The sequence below is a fragment of the Dermacentor albipictus genome, chromosome 6 (assembly GCF_038994185.2).
Source record: "Dermacentor albipictus isolate Rhodes 1998 colony chromosome 6, USDA_Dalb.pri_finalv2, whole genome shotgun sequence".
Lineage (NCBI taxonomy): Eukaryota > Metazoa > Arthropoda > Arachnida > Ixodida > Ixodidae > Dermacentor > Dermacentor albipictus.
Window position 1 is genome coordinate 3,143,882 of NC_091826.1, and position 20,638 is coordinate 3,164,519.

The 20,638-nt window shown below is 47.6% G+C and overlaps 2 protein-coding genes across 15 annotated transcripts in view; one reads left to right on the forward strand and one right to left on the reverse strand.

Annotated features, from left to right (window-relative positions):
- Window positions 1-8,607, forward strand: part of LOC135917044 (uncharacterized) — a 153,722-nt gene extending 145,115 nt beyond the window's left edge. For 2 of the 3 annotated variants that reach the window (XM_070539811.1, XM_065450537.2), the window contains 2 exons: window positions 7,145-7,222; window positions 7,967-8,607. In XM_070539811.1, coding sequence (XP_070395912.1) covers window positions 7,145-7,222; window positions 7,967-8,062 — 174 coding nt within the window. In that variant the 3' untranslated portion in view covers window positions 8,063-8,607. The remainder of the gene's footprint in view (window positions 1-7,144; window positions 7,223-7,966) is intronic. The other variant, XR_011515001.1, reaches the window with a different exon arrangement.
- LOC135917043 (G/T mismatch-specific thymine DNA glycosylase-like) overlaps window positions 1-20,638 on the reverse strand; it is a 436,020-nt gene that overhangs the window by 144,617 nt on the left and 270,765 nt on the right. For 10 of the 12 annotated variants that reach the window (XR_010569158.2, XR_010569159.2, XR_010569157.2 and 7 more), the window contains one exon: window positions 19,982-20,623. The exons of the other annotated variants lie outside the window; for them this stretch is intronic. Coding sequence is in view for 6 of the 10 variants with exons in the window: in XM_065450530.2 (XP_065306602.1) it covers window positions 19,997-20,623 (627 nt within the window). In the remaining 4 variants the exon portion in view is untranslated. The remainder of the gene's footprint in view (window positions 1-19,981; window positions 20,624-20,638) is intronic. 12 annotated transcript variants of the gene reach the window in all.

The following is a 20,638-nucleotide window of genomic DNA, read 5'->3' on the forward strand; positions in this document are numbered from 1 at the left end:
GTAAACCATTGTTCGACGCGGCGTGTAACCCGCCTTCCTCGCCATCGGGAACCGCGGGCGCCGAGTGTACTCCGTGTGTTTGGGTGCAGTCTGGCACATGTTGGCCATTGGTGATCAATAAACGCCTTAACTGTCCTGGACGCCGTGTGTTCCTGGGAGAGCGCCCATGCGTACGGCCAGAGCCGTCCAGGTCTTTCGGCTCGGTGCTCGAACCTGCGGTGGGTCTATCGCCGTGCGCCGTCGTGCCGCGTCGTGAGGCTCCACTACTCGGGGGCCACTCGGCGACGCCATGCGCGGAGACGTACTGTGAGCCCACAAACTAGACCATAGATCAACATCAACTGCCACAGAACTTGATTCTATCCGGGAGGCTCTTTGATTTCTCTCCAAGGAGCCTCCTTGTGTATGGTAGATATTCTGCGATTACAAGCCAGCTCTTCAAACCATTGACTGTGTCCTCGGACAGGGCCCATATTATCCAGCGGCTATAGGAATTACAGAGCATTTCGACCATACAAATAGAAATGGCCATAATATCACCTTTCAGTAGGTACCTTCACTCTGTGGCATGAGAGAATGAACAGGCAGATGCTGAAGCAAAAACTGATTTAAATAATGCTTCTGAGGTACGCATTCTGTTCTCACAAACAGACACAAATGCCTTACTTCGTTGCGTAATATGCAACCTTATGTTGCAGCACTGGACCCAACCCGATCGACGACACAAGGTGCATATATGGGACCCACAAATAATATTCTGTATGTCTCATAAGTTCAAAAGAAGCCAAACATACATGGTGCACCAGATTCACCTTGGTGTCGATTTCACTTAGTGTGCACTAAGTGAAATCGACACCATGGTGAATCTATAACGCCTATATGCCTCTATGCCTATAACGTTATAGGCATCTGATAGGTTGCAGTGATACTAGACCGAACTGAATACTGTCAGCTGCCAGAAACACTTGATCATATATTTTGTGTTTGTCCTACATATGCGCGAGAACGACAGAAACTGGTCTCTTTCATTGCAAACGTCGATAGAAGGCCACAATCAGACGAGTTTATTTTAGGTCCTCGGCCTAACGCAAACAGTTCAGCCCTGATAACCAGCACCGCCATAGCCTTTCTGCAAGCCGCCGGGCTGGACACACAGCTTTAAAGAGGCCACAACGTTGTGAACTTGTATATATGCACCTCCTTGTATATATGCCCTTTTCCTCCCCGTCCCTCTTCCCCAGTGTAGGGTAGCAGGCCAGGGCAAGTTATAGCTCAGGCCAACCCCGCTGCCTTTCTGTAAACAAATTTCTCTCTCCCTCTGTCGAACCCACTTATAACAATATTCAAGTGCCACAAAAATTCTATTGTTATAATCAATAATTGTTATCGCGGGGTTGCATGAATAAAAAAAATCATAATAGGGGGATCAGAGAGCTGTAGCGAGAAAAATATAATGGCGGGAAGGCCAGTGCCCCACCCAACTGCCTTCCTCTATCCGGCTGCCGACTGGGTTCACTCGTTTAACTGCTTCCTGGGTGCTCCAATCGTGCGTAACAAGCAATGGCTGTCACCGTTAAAGAATGGCACTGCTATAACAACTGCAAAGAGGGGTCAAGGGCGGCAAGCGATATGTGAGCTCCACCGAGGCATCGCTTTGGTGGCCTCAGAAGGGGCCTTTTAAAATATGCGAGAACATTGCCGTGGCAGCCTGTCAGCTTGAGAAATCCAGAACAAACACTGGGGCAAGACTGCCACAAGCATCTCACCACCCATGTACTTCTCATTGACTTGCAGAAGAAAACCCCATGTCCGTCGGCCTTGTTTGCTTTGCACGAAGCTCACCGATATCCTTCTCCAAGGCATCCAGTTGCTCTATGTAGTGCAGCATAGAACTATGGGTGCAGCCCATTCATGTAAGGAGGGGTGGAAAGGCGAGGGAAGAGAGGCGCATGAGACCGGTAATGCAAAGAAGGCTGGAAAATGAGCAAACGGTGGCTGTTATGGCACTGGGCCATCGTGCAGCGGCCCTAATTTCTTTTTTTCTTTTTCCTTTTCAAGGACTTTGCATTTCATTACTTTTTGGCACGGACACCTAGTAGCCAGATTTCATTATAACTGATAATGCGACATGGTGGCATCGTAGTAAGCAGGTTACTGCACCATAGAAAATATACAGAAGTTGACGGTGCACAGATTCTCCTTGATATAACTGATTTGTTAAAACCAGTACCATTATTTGTCATAAAAATTGTAACAGCAGTAGTGAAGGGGGAAGGGAGTGGTATGACTCCCTTCCCCCTTAATTTCTGCCTTTCCCCTTATATAAGGTATCTGTCTTCCGTCAATAAAATTTGGTTGACAGTCAGCGCTTGTGTCTCGTCCTTGTTACTTTGTGGATGTATGTGTTGGCGCTGTTACAATTTTTATGTCAAGTTTGCACCAACTCGCCCAGAAAGAAGTTTTAATGAAGTACCGTTATAAGTGGGTTTGACTGTATATTGAACTCTGAGGTAGTGGAAGGGGATTCCAATAGTTCAATAAGTCGAAATATAAAATACTTGAAGCTTATCTGAAAACACCACACATCTCAGACAGCCTCCTGAGAATGTGCAAAACAGGAATTTACCGCACCCATGCCCAGAGCCACTCAGTGAAAAGATTGAGTGCCATTGAATATCAACCTGGCAACGTTTAACGCTAGAATGTTATCTAGTGAGGCGAGTCTAGCAGTGCTATTGGAGGAATTAGAGGGCAGTAAATGGGATATCATAGGGCTCAGAGAAGTTAGGAGTCCAAAAGAAGCATATACAGTGTTAAAAAGTGGGCATGTCCTGTGCTACCGAGGCTTAGCGGAGAGAAGAGAACTAGGAGTCGGATTCCTGATTAATAAGAATATAGCTGGTAACATACAGGAATTCTATAGCATTAACGAGAGGGTGGCAGGTCTTGTGAAACTTCATAAGAGGTACAAAATGAAGATTGTACAGGTCTACGCCCCTACCTGCAGTCATGATGACCAGGAAGTCAAAAGCTTCTATGAAGACGTGGAATCGGCGATGGGTAGAGTGAAAACTAAATACGCTACATTAGTGGACGACTTTAATGCCAAGGTAGGCAAGAAGCAGGCTGGAGGCAAGGCAGTGGGGGAATATGGCATAGGCACTAGGAATAGCAGGGGAGAGCTATTAGTAGAGTTTGCAGAACAGAATAATATGAGGATAATGAATACCTTCTTCCGCAAGCGGGATAGCCGGAAGTGGACGTGGAGGAGCCTGAACGGGGAGACTAGAAATGAAATAGACTTCATTCTCTGCGCTAACCCTGGCATCATACAAGATGTGGACGTGCTCGGCAAGGTGCGCTGCAGCGACCACAGGATGGTAAGAACTCGAATTAGCTTAGACCTGAGGAGGGAATGGAAGAAACTGGTACATAAGAAGTCGATTAATGAGTTAGCGGTAAGAGGGAAAATAGAGGAATTCCAGATCAAGCTAAAGAACAGGTATTCGGCTTTAACTCCGGAAGAGGGCCGTAGTGTTGAAGCAATGAATGACAATCTTGTGGGCATCATTAAGGAGTGTACAATGGAAGTCGGTGGTAACTCCATTAGGCAGACAGCAAACTATCGCAGGAGACGAAAGATCTGATCAAGAAACGCGAATGTATGAAAGCTTCTAACCCTACAGCTAGAATAGAACTGGCAGAACTTTCAAAGTTAATCAACAAGCGTAAGACAGCTGACATAAGGAAGTATAATATGGATAGAATTGAACATGCTCTCAGGAACGGAGGGAGCCTAAATACAGTGAAGAAGAAACTAGGAATTGGCAAGAATCAGATGTATGCATTAAGAGACAAAGCCGGCAATATCATTACTAATATGGATGAGATAGTTGAAGTGGCTGAGGAGTTTTATAGAGATTTATACCGTACTAGTGGCACCCACGATGATAATGGAAGAGAAAATATACTAGAGGAATTCGAAATCCCAAAGGTAATGCCGGAAGAAGTACAGAAAGCCTTGGGAGATATGCAAAGGGGGAAGGCAGCTGGGGAGGATCAGGTAACAGCAGATTTCTTGAAGGATGGTGGACAGATTGTTCTAGAGAAACTGGCCACCCTGTATACGCAATGCCTCATGACCTCGAGCGTACCGGAATCTTGGAAGAACGCTAACATAATCCTAATCCATAAGAAAGGGGATGCAAAAGACTTGAAAAATTATAGAACGATCAGCTTACTGTCCATTGCCTACAAACTATTTACTAAGGTAATCGCAAATAGAATCAGGAACACCTTAGACTTCTGTGAAGCAAAGGACCAGGCAGGATTCCGTAAAGGCTACTCAACAATAGATCATATTCACACTATCAATCAGGTGATAGAGAAATGTGCGGAATATGACCAACCCTTATACTATATAGCTTTCATTGATTACGAGAAAGCGTTTGATTCTGTCGAAACCTCAGCAGTCATGGAGGCATTACGGAATCAGTGTGTAGACGAGCCGTATGTAAAGATACTGAATGATATCTTTAGTGGCTCCACAGCCACCGTAGTCCTCCATAAAGAAAGCAACAAAATCCCAATAAAGAAAGGCGTCAGACAAAGAGATACGATCTCTCCAATGCTATTCACAGCGTGTTTACAGGAGGTATTCAGAGACCTGGATTGGGAAGAATTGGGGATAAAAGTTGATGGAGAATACCTTAGCAATTTGCGATTCGCTGATGATATTGCCTTGCTTAGTAACTCAGGAGACCAATTGCAATACATGCTCACTGACATGGAGAGGCAAAGCAGAAGGGTGGGTCTGAAAATTAATCTGCAGAAAACTAAAGTAATCTTTAACAGTCTCGGTAGAGAACAGCAGTTTACGATAGGTAGCGAGGCACTGGAAGTGGTAAGGGAATACATCTACTTAGGGCAGGTGGTGACGGCGGATCCGGATCATGAGACGGAAATAATCAGAAGAATAAGAATGGGCTGGGGTGCGTTTGGCAGGCATTCTCAGATCATGAACAGCAGGTTGCCATTATCCCTCAAGAGAAAAGTGTATAATAGCTGTATCTTACCACTACTCACCTACGGGGCAGAAACCTGGAGGCTTACGAAAAGGGTTCTACTCAAATTGAGGACGACGCACCGAGCTATGGAAAGAAGAATGATAGGTGTAACGTTAAGGGATAAGAAAAGAGCAGATTGGGTGAGGGAACAAACGCGAGTTAATGACATCTTAGTTGAAATCAAGAAAAACAAATTGGCGTGGGCAGGACATGTAATGAGGAGGGAAGATAATCGACGGTCATTAAGGGTTACGGACTGGATCCCAAGGGAAGGGAAGTGTAGCAGGGGGCGGCAGAAAGTTAGGTGGGCGGATGAGATTAAGAAGTTTGCAGGGACGGCATGGCCACAATTAGTACATGACCGGGGTTGTTGGAGAAGTATGGGAGAGGCCTTTGCCCTGCACTGGGCATAACCAGGCTGATGATGATGATGATGATTTCATGTGGAGTGCGTGTGTAAGACTGGGAGGCCTTTCATGTTCTTAAAGCAGTGCAGTGATCCTCTTTCCTATACCAAAGGGCCGCCGGTAGCTTGCTTCACTGCCGGGTGTTTAGTTCTTTCTGCTATTAGTATGCTTCACCGCATTACACTATTGTGACACAAAGCTTGCTGAAAGAAATCCGGCATTATAGAGTACAAATAAGACCCTTGCTGCCCGAGTGTTCCATGTTTTGAGACACGCATCTTGCTAAATTTAACTGCATGACGTGTGCTGCCTTCATATTCAATGCCTTGACAGTATCTTTCATGGGTGCAGTGTGTGTCAAATCAAGTCAACTATCTACAGGTCAACTATCACATAAGGCAACACCATCTATGCACCCTCGAACTACACATGCCTTTCCTTGCCCGCTATTTCCACTAACCCCCGTTTCCTCGTTCTGGTATAAAATATCGCGTGCAATAATGGAAGTGGAAGGCATCATTTAAAGATGCCTGATAGATTGGGTGAGCCCACTCACTGGTCATCATGCTTAAAAAAGACAACAGGTTGCAGTCATGCATGGACCCAAGAAAAATAAATTAATGCCATAAAAGGAAGTATTATCAGATGCCCTGCCGAGAAGACACAGAAGCGGAGCTGTCAGGTGCAAAGATATTTTCTCGCCTTGACGCTAAGGCCGGATTTGATCAGATCCTTCAGGATGAGCTGTCTTCCAAAATATGCATGTTCACAACTCCCTTTGGCCGTTATCGGTTTCTTCGACTGCCTTTTGGCACTTCATTGGCAAGCTAAGTGTTTCAGAAGGCACTTGATGAGATAGTTAATGGCCTGCCTGGTGTGCGATTGTATGTAGATGTGTTCATTTGGGACACTACCAGAGAAGAACACAATGACAGGCTTAGAAACGCAATACGAGCAGCAGCAAAAGCAGGGCTGACATTCTACGTGTCAAAATGCTTGTTTGGCATTGAGGAAGTTTTATTTCTTGGTGATATTATCAGCAACAGGGGCATACATCCTAACCCTGTTTTAGTCGAAGCTGTGCTGAAAATGCCAGCACAACAGAACAAGCTAGCTGTACAGAGGCTCTTAGGCGTTGTCAACTACTTTGGAAAATATGTACCCTCACTCTCCCCGCGCACTTCCATTTTGCGTTCGTTGCTGAAACACGATGTTTTTCACTCAACGCCCAACCATCTGAGCGAGTGGGAGGTTTATGCAAAAAGCTTAGTAAATCGCCACTTCTAGCAATTTTCAAGCCCAACAGAGAAATAAAGATTACATCAGACACCTCGCAGTACGGTGTCAGCTTGGCGCTGATGCAACGTCATGTAAGTACCTGGAGGCCTGTGGCTATGCTTAAAGAGCTCTGAACGAATTGGAGCAACGCTATTCCCAAATTGAAAAGGAATCTCTGGCATTAGTTTTCGTATGCGAAAAGTTTTATCGCTTTGTATACAGTCACCCGTTCGTTCTTGAGAGTGACCATCGCCCATTAATTTACATATAAAAAAATCCATTGCCGATATGCTGCCAAGAGTGCAGCATTTATTTTTGCAGTTGTTGAAATATGATTACACCTCAACTTTTGTTCCCGGAAAACAGATGGTTGTGGCATACTTGCTTTCCCAGGCACTTGCTTCTGAAGATGACACAGCCTCGCCCACAAGTGACGTCGAAATTCACGGAGTCACCATAGTGTTGGCACCGGTAAGTGAAAAACCGCTACAAGACTTGCAAGTGAGACCGAATGTGACATATCTCAACCAGGTAGTACAAAAGCTTACGAAGGGGTGTGCTGTGAAAGGTCCGCTAAAGCCAGCTGCTTCCGAACTCTCTGTGGTAAAAGGGATCCTTTTGAAAAGAACTAAGGCTGTAGCGCCAAGTAGCATGTGCTTGGACATATTAAAGCACATTCATGCAGGGCATCTCGGCATCGGAAAATGCAAAGCTAGAGCAGCACAGCTAGTATACTGGCTAAACCTAAATTCTGATATTGAAATGCTAGTTCACAAGTGTCTGGTATGCGCCAGACTTATGCGTATAAGCAACAGTTATAACCACTAATCTTGTGTGGAGCACCTACACAAGTTTGGTACCGTGTTGGTGTTGATTAGTTTCAGTACATTATCTGTTTGCCTATGAATCAATGTCAAACTTTCCAGACGTGGAACTATTGCCCAATACCACAGCCAGTTCTGTGATACAAAAATTGGGAGCTATCTTTTACCATTGTGGTATACCTATCGAAGCTTGTATAAATACTGAATGGCCCACAGTTTGCCAGTAATGAATTTGCATTATTCGCACAGCAGTATGATTTCAAATATATCACATCGAGCCCAGGGTACACTCGGATGGTCTTGCTGAAAAAGCTGTACAGATAATTAATTGCATTCTAAAAAAAGCAAAGGCAGTGAATTAAAGCTTTTGGCTTGGTGGCCTAAATTACAGAACAAGTCCACTGGAGGATGGCCGGTCGCTAGGGAAGCTGCTGAAAGGAAGATGTCTGCGCATGCCCATACCGGACCCTTGCTGCCACGCGAATGAGGAAGCACAAACAGAGCAAGCACAGCAGACGTGCACTTCCCAGCCTCAAATGCAATGACCTCGTTCGTATAAAGGGGACGGCCCGGGCACAAAAAGCTGCTTGAATTAGCTGGACCACGTTCCTTCTACGTGGAAACACAAGACCGCAACACCTTACGCTGTAATCGGCAGCACCTCTTGGCAATGAAAAAACCTTTTGAGGACACTACAGATGAAGAGGATTATGATTAAAACCAGGTTCCAGCCTCTCTAGAATCTCGCACATCCAGCTTGTCAAGTGCATCAGTGGCAAGTTCTCGACAGCCACCTTCACAACCAGTTCTGCCACAATGAAAGTCGCTGCATCAAACCCGTCCTCCTGAACACCTGGGATATGATCAAAACTTCCAGCAGACAAGGCAACGGCGGTGAAGGGAAGATGTATCATATCAGGTTAACAAGCACAAGCCATCTATACATTGTTGAACTACAGGTGCCTATATTTCCATTAACCCCCTTGCCCTCGTTCTGGTATAACCTACCAAGCGAAATAAACATAGCAGTTCACTGTTGCGTTGACACACGTGTTGTTTGTTTCTTTGACCATGACCCATTTGATACACAGTGTGAAGCAGCATTCAATATATTCGATGTGGCAGTGAAGGGGAGTTTAATTTATGCCTCACAAAATGCTATACTTTTCCATGGGATTTCCAAGGGAATGTCAGATATGTTTGATCTAATTAATAATTCGATATACGTGGGTTCGATTTATTTAGGTTCGACTGTAGCTGCTAATCTTAAATATTGCTACGGAACGATATGTGCGATCACGAAAAGGCGAGCAGTGTGAAGACGACGACGGCGATAAGAAGCTAGCGCGGGCTGTTGCCTCTTGGCCAAGCGCAGCGTATTTTCTTGTAAATATACTTGTACATAGCTCTTCGTCTGCGTCTTCCTACGTAACATATCTGGTGGAGGTGGACGTTCCCTGTACCTCGTCACGGAGCTTCGCAGTGGACGGTACTTCGAGCCTTCCTTCATGGCTCCCGGCGACGACAAGCCGACTCCGCCGGCTCCGACACCTGCTGCCACTTCGACAACCTACATCACTCCCCCCGCTCCCCGTGATCCTGGCGTATTCTCGGGCAAACATGGGGAAGACGTCGATGACTGGATCAGCCTGTATGAACACGTCAGCCGCAATAACCGGTGGGACCCTACTATTATGCTCGCCAACGTAGTCTTTTACCTCGGTGGCACACCTAGAGTTTGGTATCGCACACACGAAGATGAGCTCACCAGTTGGGATTCACTTAAGACACAGCTTCGAGACTTGTTTGTCAACCCCTACGGTCACCAACTTGCGGCGCAGAAGGCGCTTTCCGGCTGGGTGCAGACGTCAACAGAGCCCTATGTCACGGAAATTCAGGACGTCTTGGCTCTGTGCCGCAAAGTTGACACCCACATGACTGAGTCAGACAAGGTTGCCCACATCCTCAAAGGCGTTGCCGATGACGCCTTCAACTTGCTCGTTTGCAACAACGTAGCGACGGTGGATGCTGTTATAAAAGAGTGCCACCGCCTGGAACTCGCTAAAAGCCGACGTATTGACCAACAGTTTGCCCGTCTGCCCAACACCCCAGCGGCATCTTCCTGTGCCGACACTCCTCGTCCCAACAACACTGCCGATGTTACCAGGATCGTCCGGCGTGAGATCGAGGCCGCCTATTCGGCTGCCTTCGACTCCAGTCCCACCAACACATCTGCAGTTACGGTCTCACTGATCCAGGCTGTTGTCCGCCAAGAGTTCAAAAACATGGGTCTTCACACCATCTGCTCGGCCCATCGTCCTGATAGTACCCGCCCGGCTTCTTCGATTCCGCCCCGTCCCACATCTTCTTACCCACCACATTTCCACAACCCATCTGAATGGCGCACTGCTGACGACAAGCCCATTTGTTTCCACTGCCATCGAATCGGGCACATTTCTCGGCACTGTCACAGCCGCTGGAGTTCCCCAACCCGGTCTACTTATACTGCCTACTCTCACCCTCAAGGTGGCCCTTCTCGTCCCTATGCCGCATGCTCCGATAATGCCGCCGCTGATTCTCCTGCACCAAACCGCTCCTATTCTCGTTCGCCTTTTCCCCAACGACGACAATCTCGCTCTCCCCAGCCCCGTCGCTCCTATTCGCCGACTCCCTTTGGACGCCGCTCCCAGCCGGAAAACTAGACGATGCAGTGCCTCGAGGTGACGCTGCATTGCTCCCTACACCGCCAAATCCTTTACTGACGTTGCCCACTCATCTGAACCTTCTTGACATGCAAGTCGATGGTGTTTCTGTGTCTGTACTCATAGACACTGGGGCGCATTTGTCCGTAATGAGCGCTGACCTTCGTAACCGGCTCAAGAAAATTCTCACGCCTGCCACGCCTGTTGTCCGTGTCGCCGATGGCGGAACAGCCCCCGTAATTGGTATGTGTACCGCCCGCGTCTCCTTCGCTGATCGCTCAACAGTCGTGCTATTCACAGTCATCGCCCACTGTCCCCACGACATCATCCTCGGCTTAGACTTCCTCTCCGCACATTCTGCTCTCATTGATTGTTGCGCTAGTACTCTCCACCTTGACCTGCCTGTTCTGGATCCTGCTGAACCACACCCCAGTCGCCTCAGTTCCGTCGACTTCGTTCGCTTGCCACCTTCGGCACTGACCTACGCTGACCTAGTGTCATCCCCACCAGTCCCCGACGGTCACTACATCGCGGCTCCTATGCAAGACGTCCTCATTACACACGGGATCACAGTACCTCATACAGTTTTATCTATTACGGCGAATTGCGTCTGCCTGCCAGTGGTCAACTTTGGCTTGACGACACAAGTGCTGCCACGCGAGATGTCTCTGGCCCAGCTTTGCTCATTCGAGGATCACTCAGTAGCATCCATTGCAGAAGACGACACTTCATCCGATACTCCTCTACCATCGCTGACTTACAGAAAATGATTGTGCCCGACTTGCCTTCCGAGCACGCTCATGAACTCTACCGCGTTCTGTTTTCCTACCACGATATTTTTTACTTTAACGATCATCCTTTGGCCCAAACTACAGCTGTCAAACATCGCATTAATACCGGCGATGCCCCTCCTATTCATCGCCGCCCGTATCAAGTGTCACCAGCTGAGCGTCAAGTTATTCAAGCAGAAGTTCGCAATATGCTTGCCAAGAACATTATTGAACCATCATATAGTCCATGAGCGTCACCTGTTGTACTGGTCAAAAAGAAGGATGGCTCATGGCGCTTTTGCGTGGATTATCGGCACCTTAACAGGGTTACCAAAAAGGATGTGTATCCCCTACCTCGGATTGACGATGCCCTTGACTGCCTCCACGGTGCTCACTATTTCTCCTCTATTGACCTTCGCTCCGGCTACTGGCAGATTGCCATGGACAATCTCGACCACGAGAAGACTGCTTTTGTAACACCCGACAGTCTTTATCAATTCAAAGTGATGCCGTTCGGTCTATGTAACGCCCCTGCCAATTTTGAACGCATGATGGACTCCCTTCTTCACGGTTTCAAATGGTCCACGTGCCTGTGCTACTTGGACGACGTTGTCGTATTCTCCCCAACGTTCACTACGCAGCTCGAGCGCCTCTCAGCAGTCCTGGACATTTTTCGTCAAGTCGGTCTGCAACTCAACGCATCGAAGTGTCAATTCAGCCATCGCCAGATTACCGTCCTTGAACATCTCGTTGACGCGAACGGAGTGCAACCAGACCCAAGCAAGATCCATGCTGTTGCGCACTCCCCGTTCCGAGGTGTGTCAAGGATGTGCGCAGTTTCATCGGCCTATGTTCGTACTGCCGCCGTTTCGTGAGAAATTTCGCCGCCATAGCACGACCACTAACCGAGCTTTTGAAAAAAAGGCGCCCCTTTCCAGTGGGGCAATAACAAGGCCTCTGCATTCTCACATCTAATCGACATTCTCACAACGCCTCCCGTTCTGGCCCATTTCGATCCTTCTGCGCCTTCCGAAGTCCGTACTGATTCCAGCGGTCATGGAATTGGCGCAGTACTGGCACAATGCCAGCGTGGCCACGACCGTGTTATCGCTTACGCCAGCAGGCTCCTCTCAGCCGCAGAGCGCAACTATTCCATCACTGAGCGTGAGTGTCTGGCCCTAGTTTGGGCGGTTGCGAACATCCGCCCATACTTATATGGCCGATCCTTTTCCGTTGTCACAGTCCATCATGCGCTTTGCTGGTTATGCTCACTGAAAGATCCTACAGGAAGACTTGGTCGCTGGGCCTTACGCCTCCAAGAATATTCGTATACTGCCACCTATAAATCTGGCCGACTACACAAGGACGCTGACTGCCTGTCTCGCTACCCGATCGACGAGCCTGATGACGCCGACAGTTGTAGCGCCAACGGCATTTTCTCTGTGTCTGCCTTCACTTACATCGCCGATGAGCAGTACCGAGACCTATCGCTGCGAGCACTTATCAACGTCTGCGCTCTACACCTACCGACGCATCCGTTCGCCAATATGTCCTCCAGGGCGGCATTCTGTATCGAAGGAACTTCCTCCCTGACGGCTCTGATCTTCTTCTTGTCGTGCCAAAACAGCTACAACAGACTGTGCTCTTTGAGATGCATGACGCACCCACTGCAGAACATCTTGGGGTAACCCACACGTACGACCGCGTCCGCCGCCGCTTCTATTGGCCTGGTCTCGCTTGCTCCGTTCGATGATATGTTCTGCCTGTGATCCCTGCCAGCGTCGGAAAACACCTCAGGTGCTACCTGCCGGTCATCTCCAGCCGATCACTGTCCTTGTGGAACCGTTCTTTCGTGTTGGATTAGACCTGCTCAGTCCTTTTCCCACGTCATCCTCTGGGAACAAATGGGTAGCTGTCGCGACTGATTACACCACCCGATACGCTATCACTCGGGCTCTCCCTACCAGTTGCGCCACTGATGTTGCGGACTTTCTCTTGCGTGACATTATCTTGCTTCATGGCGCCCCGCGACAACTGACCGTGGTCGAAACTTCCTCTCGAAAGTTATCGCTGACATTGTGCATTCCTACTCCATTCGACACAAACTGACTGCCTCATACCATCCTCAAACCAATGGCCTGACAGAGCGGTTAAACCGTACTCTTACCGATATGCTCTCCAAGTACGTTTCAAAAGACCACCTTGACTGGGACATTGCCCTTCCTTACGTAACATTTGCGTACAATTCTTCCCGGCACGACACCGCCGGATTTTCTCCATTTTACCTACTGTACGGTCGCGAACCTACCTTGCCCCTAGACACGGCACTTCCTCCTGCTGCGATCTCAACAAGCGAGTATGCGCGCGACGCCCTCGCCGACCATGCATGCCAGCTTGCCCGTGCTCGACTGACAGCCTCACAAACCACTCAGCAGTGTCAGTACAACGCCCGCCATCGTGAGGTACAGTTTTCGCCTGGTGCGCTCGTGCTCCTGTGGTCGCCCTCCCGTCACGTCGGACTTTCAGAGAAGCTCCTTTCGCTACACAGGGCCCTACCGCGTGCTGCGCCAGGTGACGCCTGTGACTTACAAAATTGCTCCTGTGGGTTCAACCTCGTCCTCTCCTCCGGCATCTAGTGATGTCATTTATGTCAGTAGGCTCAAGGCCTACTACACTGCTTCCGAGTCCGATCTTTAGTCACTTCGGGACGGCGCTTTTGCAGCCGGGGGTGCTACGGAACAATATGTGCGATCACGAAAAGGCGAGCAGAGTGAAGACGACGACAGCGATTAGAAGCTAGCGCGGGCTGTTGCCTCTTGGCCAAGTGCAGCGTATTTTCTTGTAAATATACTTGTACATAGCTTTTCGTCTGCGTCTTCCTACGTAACAATATTGAACAAAGGCAGCATGTTGGTACATACCAACACACGTGCTGCATCCAGATGGCTGAAACAAAGCTTTTTTTACCTAAATGGCAGGCTTCAGCGACACAACCCAGCTTTCCTGTGATGAGATTATCATGGCCACGCATAGTAGCAGAGAGCGTACATAGAAGATCTTCCTTGAAGAAAATTTTTACTTCCACTACAGTCAAACACTTCTACAAGGAAATCAATAACCTGTATACTGAAGGACTCTGCATGTTTCATATGCTTTGTAGCTATTCTAGCGTATATGTACACAGGTGTGATTACTGGTTATGTGATTTTTGAATGTATGGTACTCTTTTTCTGGTTACTTATTCTTTGTTTGTGTATTTGTATGAATACTTATACTGATGTCGTAGTGTTGTATACATTTTGAGGCAAAACTCATTCTCTTTTCTTTTTTTGTACTTATTGCTTGTATTCCCCTCCTGCAATAATGCCTGTATGGCACTACAAGTTTTCAGTAATAAATAAATGAAATAATAAATAAAAAAGTTGGCAGTCAATTTAGCATATGCTGAAGATGATGAAGGCAAAACCCTGCACAATCACGAGACATTAATTAAACTACTTGGCATTCTCATTTGAATGCATTGTTACTTCATATTGTTTCCACCAAAGGTTGTGTCCTAATTAGCCACACCTTAATTACCTGTCTTAATTAAATTTGCCCTAATTAACTATTTCCAAACCATTGGGAAAGTAGGTGTTTTTTGGAGGTTACACGAGATTTTTTTTTTCTGAAGGAACTACTGCACTTTATATTTTATGTTATACATAAACAAAAAGTAGAATGAATGCACTTTTCACGCATAAAAGCTTTAGTAACGAGATGTATGTCATAAAAGAAGTTATAATAAATTGCCAGAATGGTGTGCGGGCTGTGGCCGCCGATGTTCCGGGCTGGCTTGCATTGCTGTCGCTCTCTGATTCAAAGTCCAACGAAAAGGTAGCATCCTCAAATCGCTGCAGCTCAATTCATCAATAAAATCAGCTGCAGATGCAGCAGGATCACGACATCTTTGATCTTTCGAAGTGTGCGCGCCGCTCCTAGAGGCGGCCATTTTCGCTTTTTACTTTGATGATCACAAAGCTTTGGAGCATGTTAAAATATTAGTGCCTAGCGGGGAAAAAGCGAACTGCTTAGAAAACAAAAATTTAGTTCTCCTCTTTCACGTCCTATGATGCAGGGTGTCCATGAGCGGCACAGGTCTCAAAAGTGGCATTTCAAACCATCAATAGCGGGCGACCATTTTTTCTTTCTACTTTGATGATTGCAAGAACTTCGTAAAGCGTTCAAGAATCACTGCCTGGGGGAAAAAAGCAAACTGCTTAAAAAATGAAAAACTATAGTTCTCCTCCTTTATGTCCGATAGTGCAGTGTGTCCGTGAACAGCACGAAAGGTCTCAAAAGCAGCACTTCAAATCATCGTTAATGGGCTAACAATGCCCTATGGGCGTGGTACAGAAAGAGTTAACATCAGAGGTCGTGGGTTCAACTTTCACTAAAAGTCGAAGGTTCGACTCCCACCAAAGGTTGTGGGTTCGAGTGGCTTAATTAACTCTATCTTAGTTAACTATGCCTTAGTTAGCTTTGCCTTCATTAACAACAAATGTCGCGGGTTCAACTCCTACCAATGGGCGTAGGTTTAACCACCAATTGTGGCACCATACTATTTGGTATTATTGAATTTTGGTGCGATGTCGGACAGCCAATTTTTCTACCCATGAGTCATCCAAGGCTTTCGCCTTAATAAACTATAAGTTGAGTACTATTGATAATTCTGGATCACTACATGCAGTGGCCTAAGAATCGCTCAATGATTAAGGCTGATTTTTTTCTCCTGGATGTCTTAGAATCACTTTTACAATGTGAATACTTTTCATAGTTGGCAATGTCATTCAGGGTACCACAACTGCGCACCATCTGCAGCACAACGACATGCCTGAACATTTTAACCAGACCGCTGGTCACAAGTTAACAATGTGTGTTGCCTCTGACCTCAGCAACTGGGACTCCACTCTTACATTTGTGACCTAGGCATAAAATAATACCACATAGACAGACTACCACTGCCTTTTGCCCACACATTCCCTCTGTATGGATGAAAACCTTCTAGTACAATAGGTGCTATTCTTCAGTACTGCCTTGTTAATGGCTTAACCACCCTTTCCGAGGGTGCTTACTTGTGCCAGTCAGCAGCGTCAGAAGCCTCACTGTGCCCTCATCCTCACCTAGCTGATTGAGTGGCTTCAAATTATCATGGCCCCTATTGTGTCATCAAGCAAATGTCACCTGTCAACTACATGACTGAGCTTCTCATGCTGCTTGCTGACAACTTCCACCAAGGATGTTAAACTGTCAATTTCGAATGGCTCAAGCCACCTTGCGATTTTCATTGTCTGTTCTGTCAGGATGGCTCCCTTCCATCAAGGGCAGTAACTGTAGAGGGAATGAATGTGCACCACAGCTGAAAATAAATGGCTTTTCAGAGCGAGGCTGGGTATTGTTCTACTAGAACCAACAGACTCTATATGCAGTCAATGACCGATTCTTTGAACATGCCCATTAATTCGGACGCTTTTGCGGCACCGCCATGTAACCCATGGAGCAAAAAAAACGTCTGAAATTTCGGACGCAGAAAACCTTCGCCGTCTGATTTTACGGACCTTATGCCATGACCATAGGTCCGAAACGGCACTAATCGTATTGCCCACCACCGCCATTTTATCTCGCTTCCTCTAACTGGTGCTCTTGCACACAGATCCACTGGCAGACGTAGCCACCAATGCGGCAACGCTAGGCCCAGCTACTTCGACATTCGCTACCAAGCTTCGTTCTGTTCGATGCCGTGTTTTCCACTGAACCAATTCATCGCTGTTAGTAATGGCGCCGACTCCGCATTTGTAATCCTCGTCAATGTCTTGGAAGCTCGGGAAGCACGGCACGTTGCATAATGCCAGTTCCTGAAAATCAGCTTCGCCTCAATACAGCAGTGTTAAACAATGAAGCATACATAAAGTATTGCAGTGAAGCACACCAAGAGTGGGAAGGGGCAATCTGCCTTTCTCATGGCGCGACGGCGCAAGCACCCTGCCCTAGCGGATTAGTCACGAAACGTTTTGGAAGGGTAATGCATGTGGCCACGCACCGAAATGTCCATTCCCCCACAGAAAATAAAAGTGCTTGGACGCATGCTGCTGCAAACACTCGTGCCATGTACCGCGTTAAAACTGTACTGGTAGCTCGACGTTGGTGCAGTGCCAAAAATGTCTTTAGCGTAAAACTGCAACTCCACTTTAAAACAGAAAGCGGCCAAGGCTTCGTCCGAGTTGTCCGGACTGCATCATGAGCCAGGTAGTTGCCGCCTTTCATTGGTGGCTAGCAAATTTAATGAAAAACCTGTGCGTTACACATGGGCAACAATTAAACACATTGTGTTGCTGACGAAGTCTTCTTGCAGTGTCAGTCCTCATGTGGTGGTGGCAGCGCGTGCCTGACTTCATGTACTCATAAGGCACGGTAACACTTGGTCAATACAAGACCAACAAGGCATTCACGCTGTGGGGTTCTCCTCCGTACTCTTGGGACAAAGGAACGACAACACAGTAGTGCAAACAATCACAAGGGCATTTATTGCACCTTTCATAGATCAATGCCTGCTAGCCGAGTTGCTATCCACAAAACATGCCGATGGGTGTGCAACAAATCTAGAAGTCCGACTCACCGCGACCGGATAGCGAGCGAATATGTTCACCCCATGCTGGATCCCAACGCCTGGTCATTCGCGTGTACGGTCACACGAACGGTGGCGCGTTCGAAGGCGGCCACGCGAGACAGTCACGCAGAAGCATGGGTCGGCGCACGTGCGGCACGACACGTCCGCACCGCTTGACGATCTCGAACCCAAGAGAGAGCGCCTTGTCTTGCCGCAGGCGCCAGGCCACGTGAGCCGTGCGGGAAAACAACATATCAGCGGATGCGTGAGAGTTGCGCATCCCCACAACGCCAACAATTGACCGGCTATTGTGAGTCACTGAAGCGATTTTATCATACCAGGTCGACAACGATGCAACTGACAAGCATGTGTTGTACTGCGATGGGCTTTCTTGTCGACGGCACCGGCAAAATCAGCGTGCCAACCATCGTTCGACCAAACCCCGTACGATTAGCCGTCGAACAGACAACACAATAGCGACAGCATCTTCACTTGTATATATAATCAATCATGCTCAAAACAAGTCAAACACGCCTACTAAGTTGAAATGCACAAGCTTTAACCTCTTTAAGCAGTGCCCATAAAGTTTGAGCCAATGTCGATCCTGTTCAGCAAAGATTAAGCCTGGCGACGTCGAGTTTCTGCATCCGCTACCGGCGTACCTGAACTGGAATGTAAGCAGCTAAGTCGAACGGAACTGCTTTTATAGTTTAGTTCTAATCCTAGCGATTTGAACTCAACTACACTTCACTTCGCAAGGCGCGTACACAATAAGCGGCAAGCGGCGATACAGCGCTGTGCCAACATCTGTACGTCAACATACCTGTAGGCCGTCGATCGCATTCGCTACATATATAGGTGAGTCTGTATGCGTTGCTTTGCCGGCACATTTCTTAATTTCAGAGAGGCACTGTTTGCCTCTGCATCAAACGGCAAAAAAGAGACAGTGCATTCGGTACAGCAGCATAAACAACCGCCTTGCTCAGTTAAACCAACACTGTGTGAGTGATGACATCTGCGCGTTTTCGCGAGAGAACACGGCCTATAAATGAGCACTTATGTAAGCACACTTTTCTTTAATAATGCTCTATGGCAAGCGCAAATTGTAAGTATGATGTAGTAAAAGAAAAGTGAGAATCAGTAACAAATTAACAGCCCGTGATATATGCATCTGGATAACAGTTGCCATTGTGTAAGTGGTTCGGTCACTCATGCTGGCTCATCTCAGGGTGGAACAACATGGCACATATGCACAAATATGTATGTTTTCCTCATTTTGACAATATCTCATATCAGCGATGCACCTTGCCTACAATATTTGACGATAACAACGATCTGCGGCTGTAGATATCAATGCAAACAAATGCACAGGTTTGATAAATTCGATACAGAAGGCTGCGCTCGAAGACTTCTTGAATATGCAATATGTCTAAATAATGTGTAAAAGGAATAAAAGAAAGCAAGTGCCAAGTCCGCAAATCAGCGACAAATTCCAAGGCAGCTATGTCAGCAAACGGAACTCTGGGTACCTTTATCGACTGCACTGTTTGCAGAACAGCGCACTCAGGCCTGCTCACCCAGTAGTCGGTTAGTGCTATATGGTTTCCAGGAATGACATGCTGTGCTGAAGAAACCATTAATAATGATTCGCGATCCACAAAATGCGAAATCGATGCACACTCAACGTGGGCACAGGTACACAAATCAACTGGCGAAAGCCCTGGGACCCTTTCAAGATGTTTTCAGCGGCGTGCGGCAGAGGGCACAGGAAAATGAAAAGGCAGATTGTCACGGGTCAAAGTATGTATTCCTTAATTATAAACACGTGCAGATGCTGTTTCCTATCACAGCGTGCACACTGTTAAGCATAATAAGTGTACTGGAAGGCCTTCAGAGCAATTTTGGACTTGCGTGTGGCAATTTGAGCCCTTGGGGGCAGTAAAAGGCATGCATTCATTTTTTTGGACTGCCCGATTTTTCGAACGTTTTCGCAGTCCCTAGGGAGTCCACAAAAAATCAGACGTTAACTGTATAGCAGAAAAATGAAGGTTGGACTACAACGACGCTACCAAAATGAACGAGTTATGGTGGTATACTCTTATAATGCCACCTTTTGTCAAACCAAACATTAGTAGCCTAAGTTTATAGGTCCAGTTATTTGGGGCAAATAAATCAGTTCACCACTTTAAAAAGATAAGCTTTTTACTAGTGCATAGTGCCTGATAACTGTCCGGGTGACCCAATGCATTCTGGCCAACCAGTAAAAGTGCATCACTAATGAGCCTGACCTGAGTGAACAGCTTTCAGCAGTAGCCGCCCCCAGTCTCGCAGGAGTCCAGTGGCTCCTGCTTGAGCCAGGACGGGAACTCTGCAGCACGGCAGAGGTCCTCCGAATAGGTTGATGGGTATGCCCAGTTGGACCCTGGTGGGCTTGGCTCGGCTGGCTGCTCACACGCGTACTCCAAGGGCTGCTGTGCCCCGCCGCTCCACTGGCAATACGACTGGGTGCCATGCTGTGGGGGTGGGTGAACGTCTGGGAAGCCATCCTGGTAGAACTGTAGTGGTTGCTGGACCAGCCGTTGCTGATTGTACTGCGCATTGTAGTAGCCGCCCGTAGTGCTGTGGTAGTCCATCTGCTGCTGTTCATCCGAGGGGCCGACCTCGTGCTGCTGCTGTTGGGAATGAAGGTGTACTGGCTGCTGTTGCTGCTGCTGCTGTGGTGCCATGTGGTTATTGGACAGGTGGTGCACTGGTTGGAGGCGCTGGTGTTGCATTGGGGGCTGTGGTGGGTGCATCCCAATAGTTGCAGGGCTGTAGTCAGATGGTGCGTGGGCTGCAGTCTCGATGGTTTTTTTTTTACGGCCCCGCTTTTTAGGCTGTTCGGGTGGGTAGCTTCCAGGAATCATGTGGTCCCCAGGCTCCTCCTTAACCTGCGGCAAACCTCT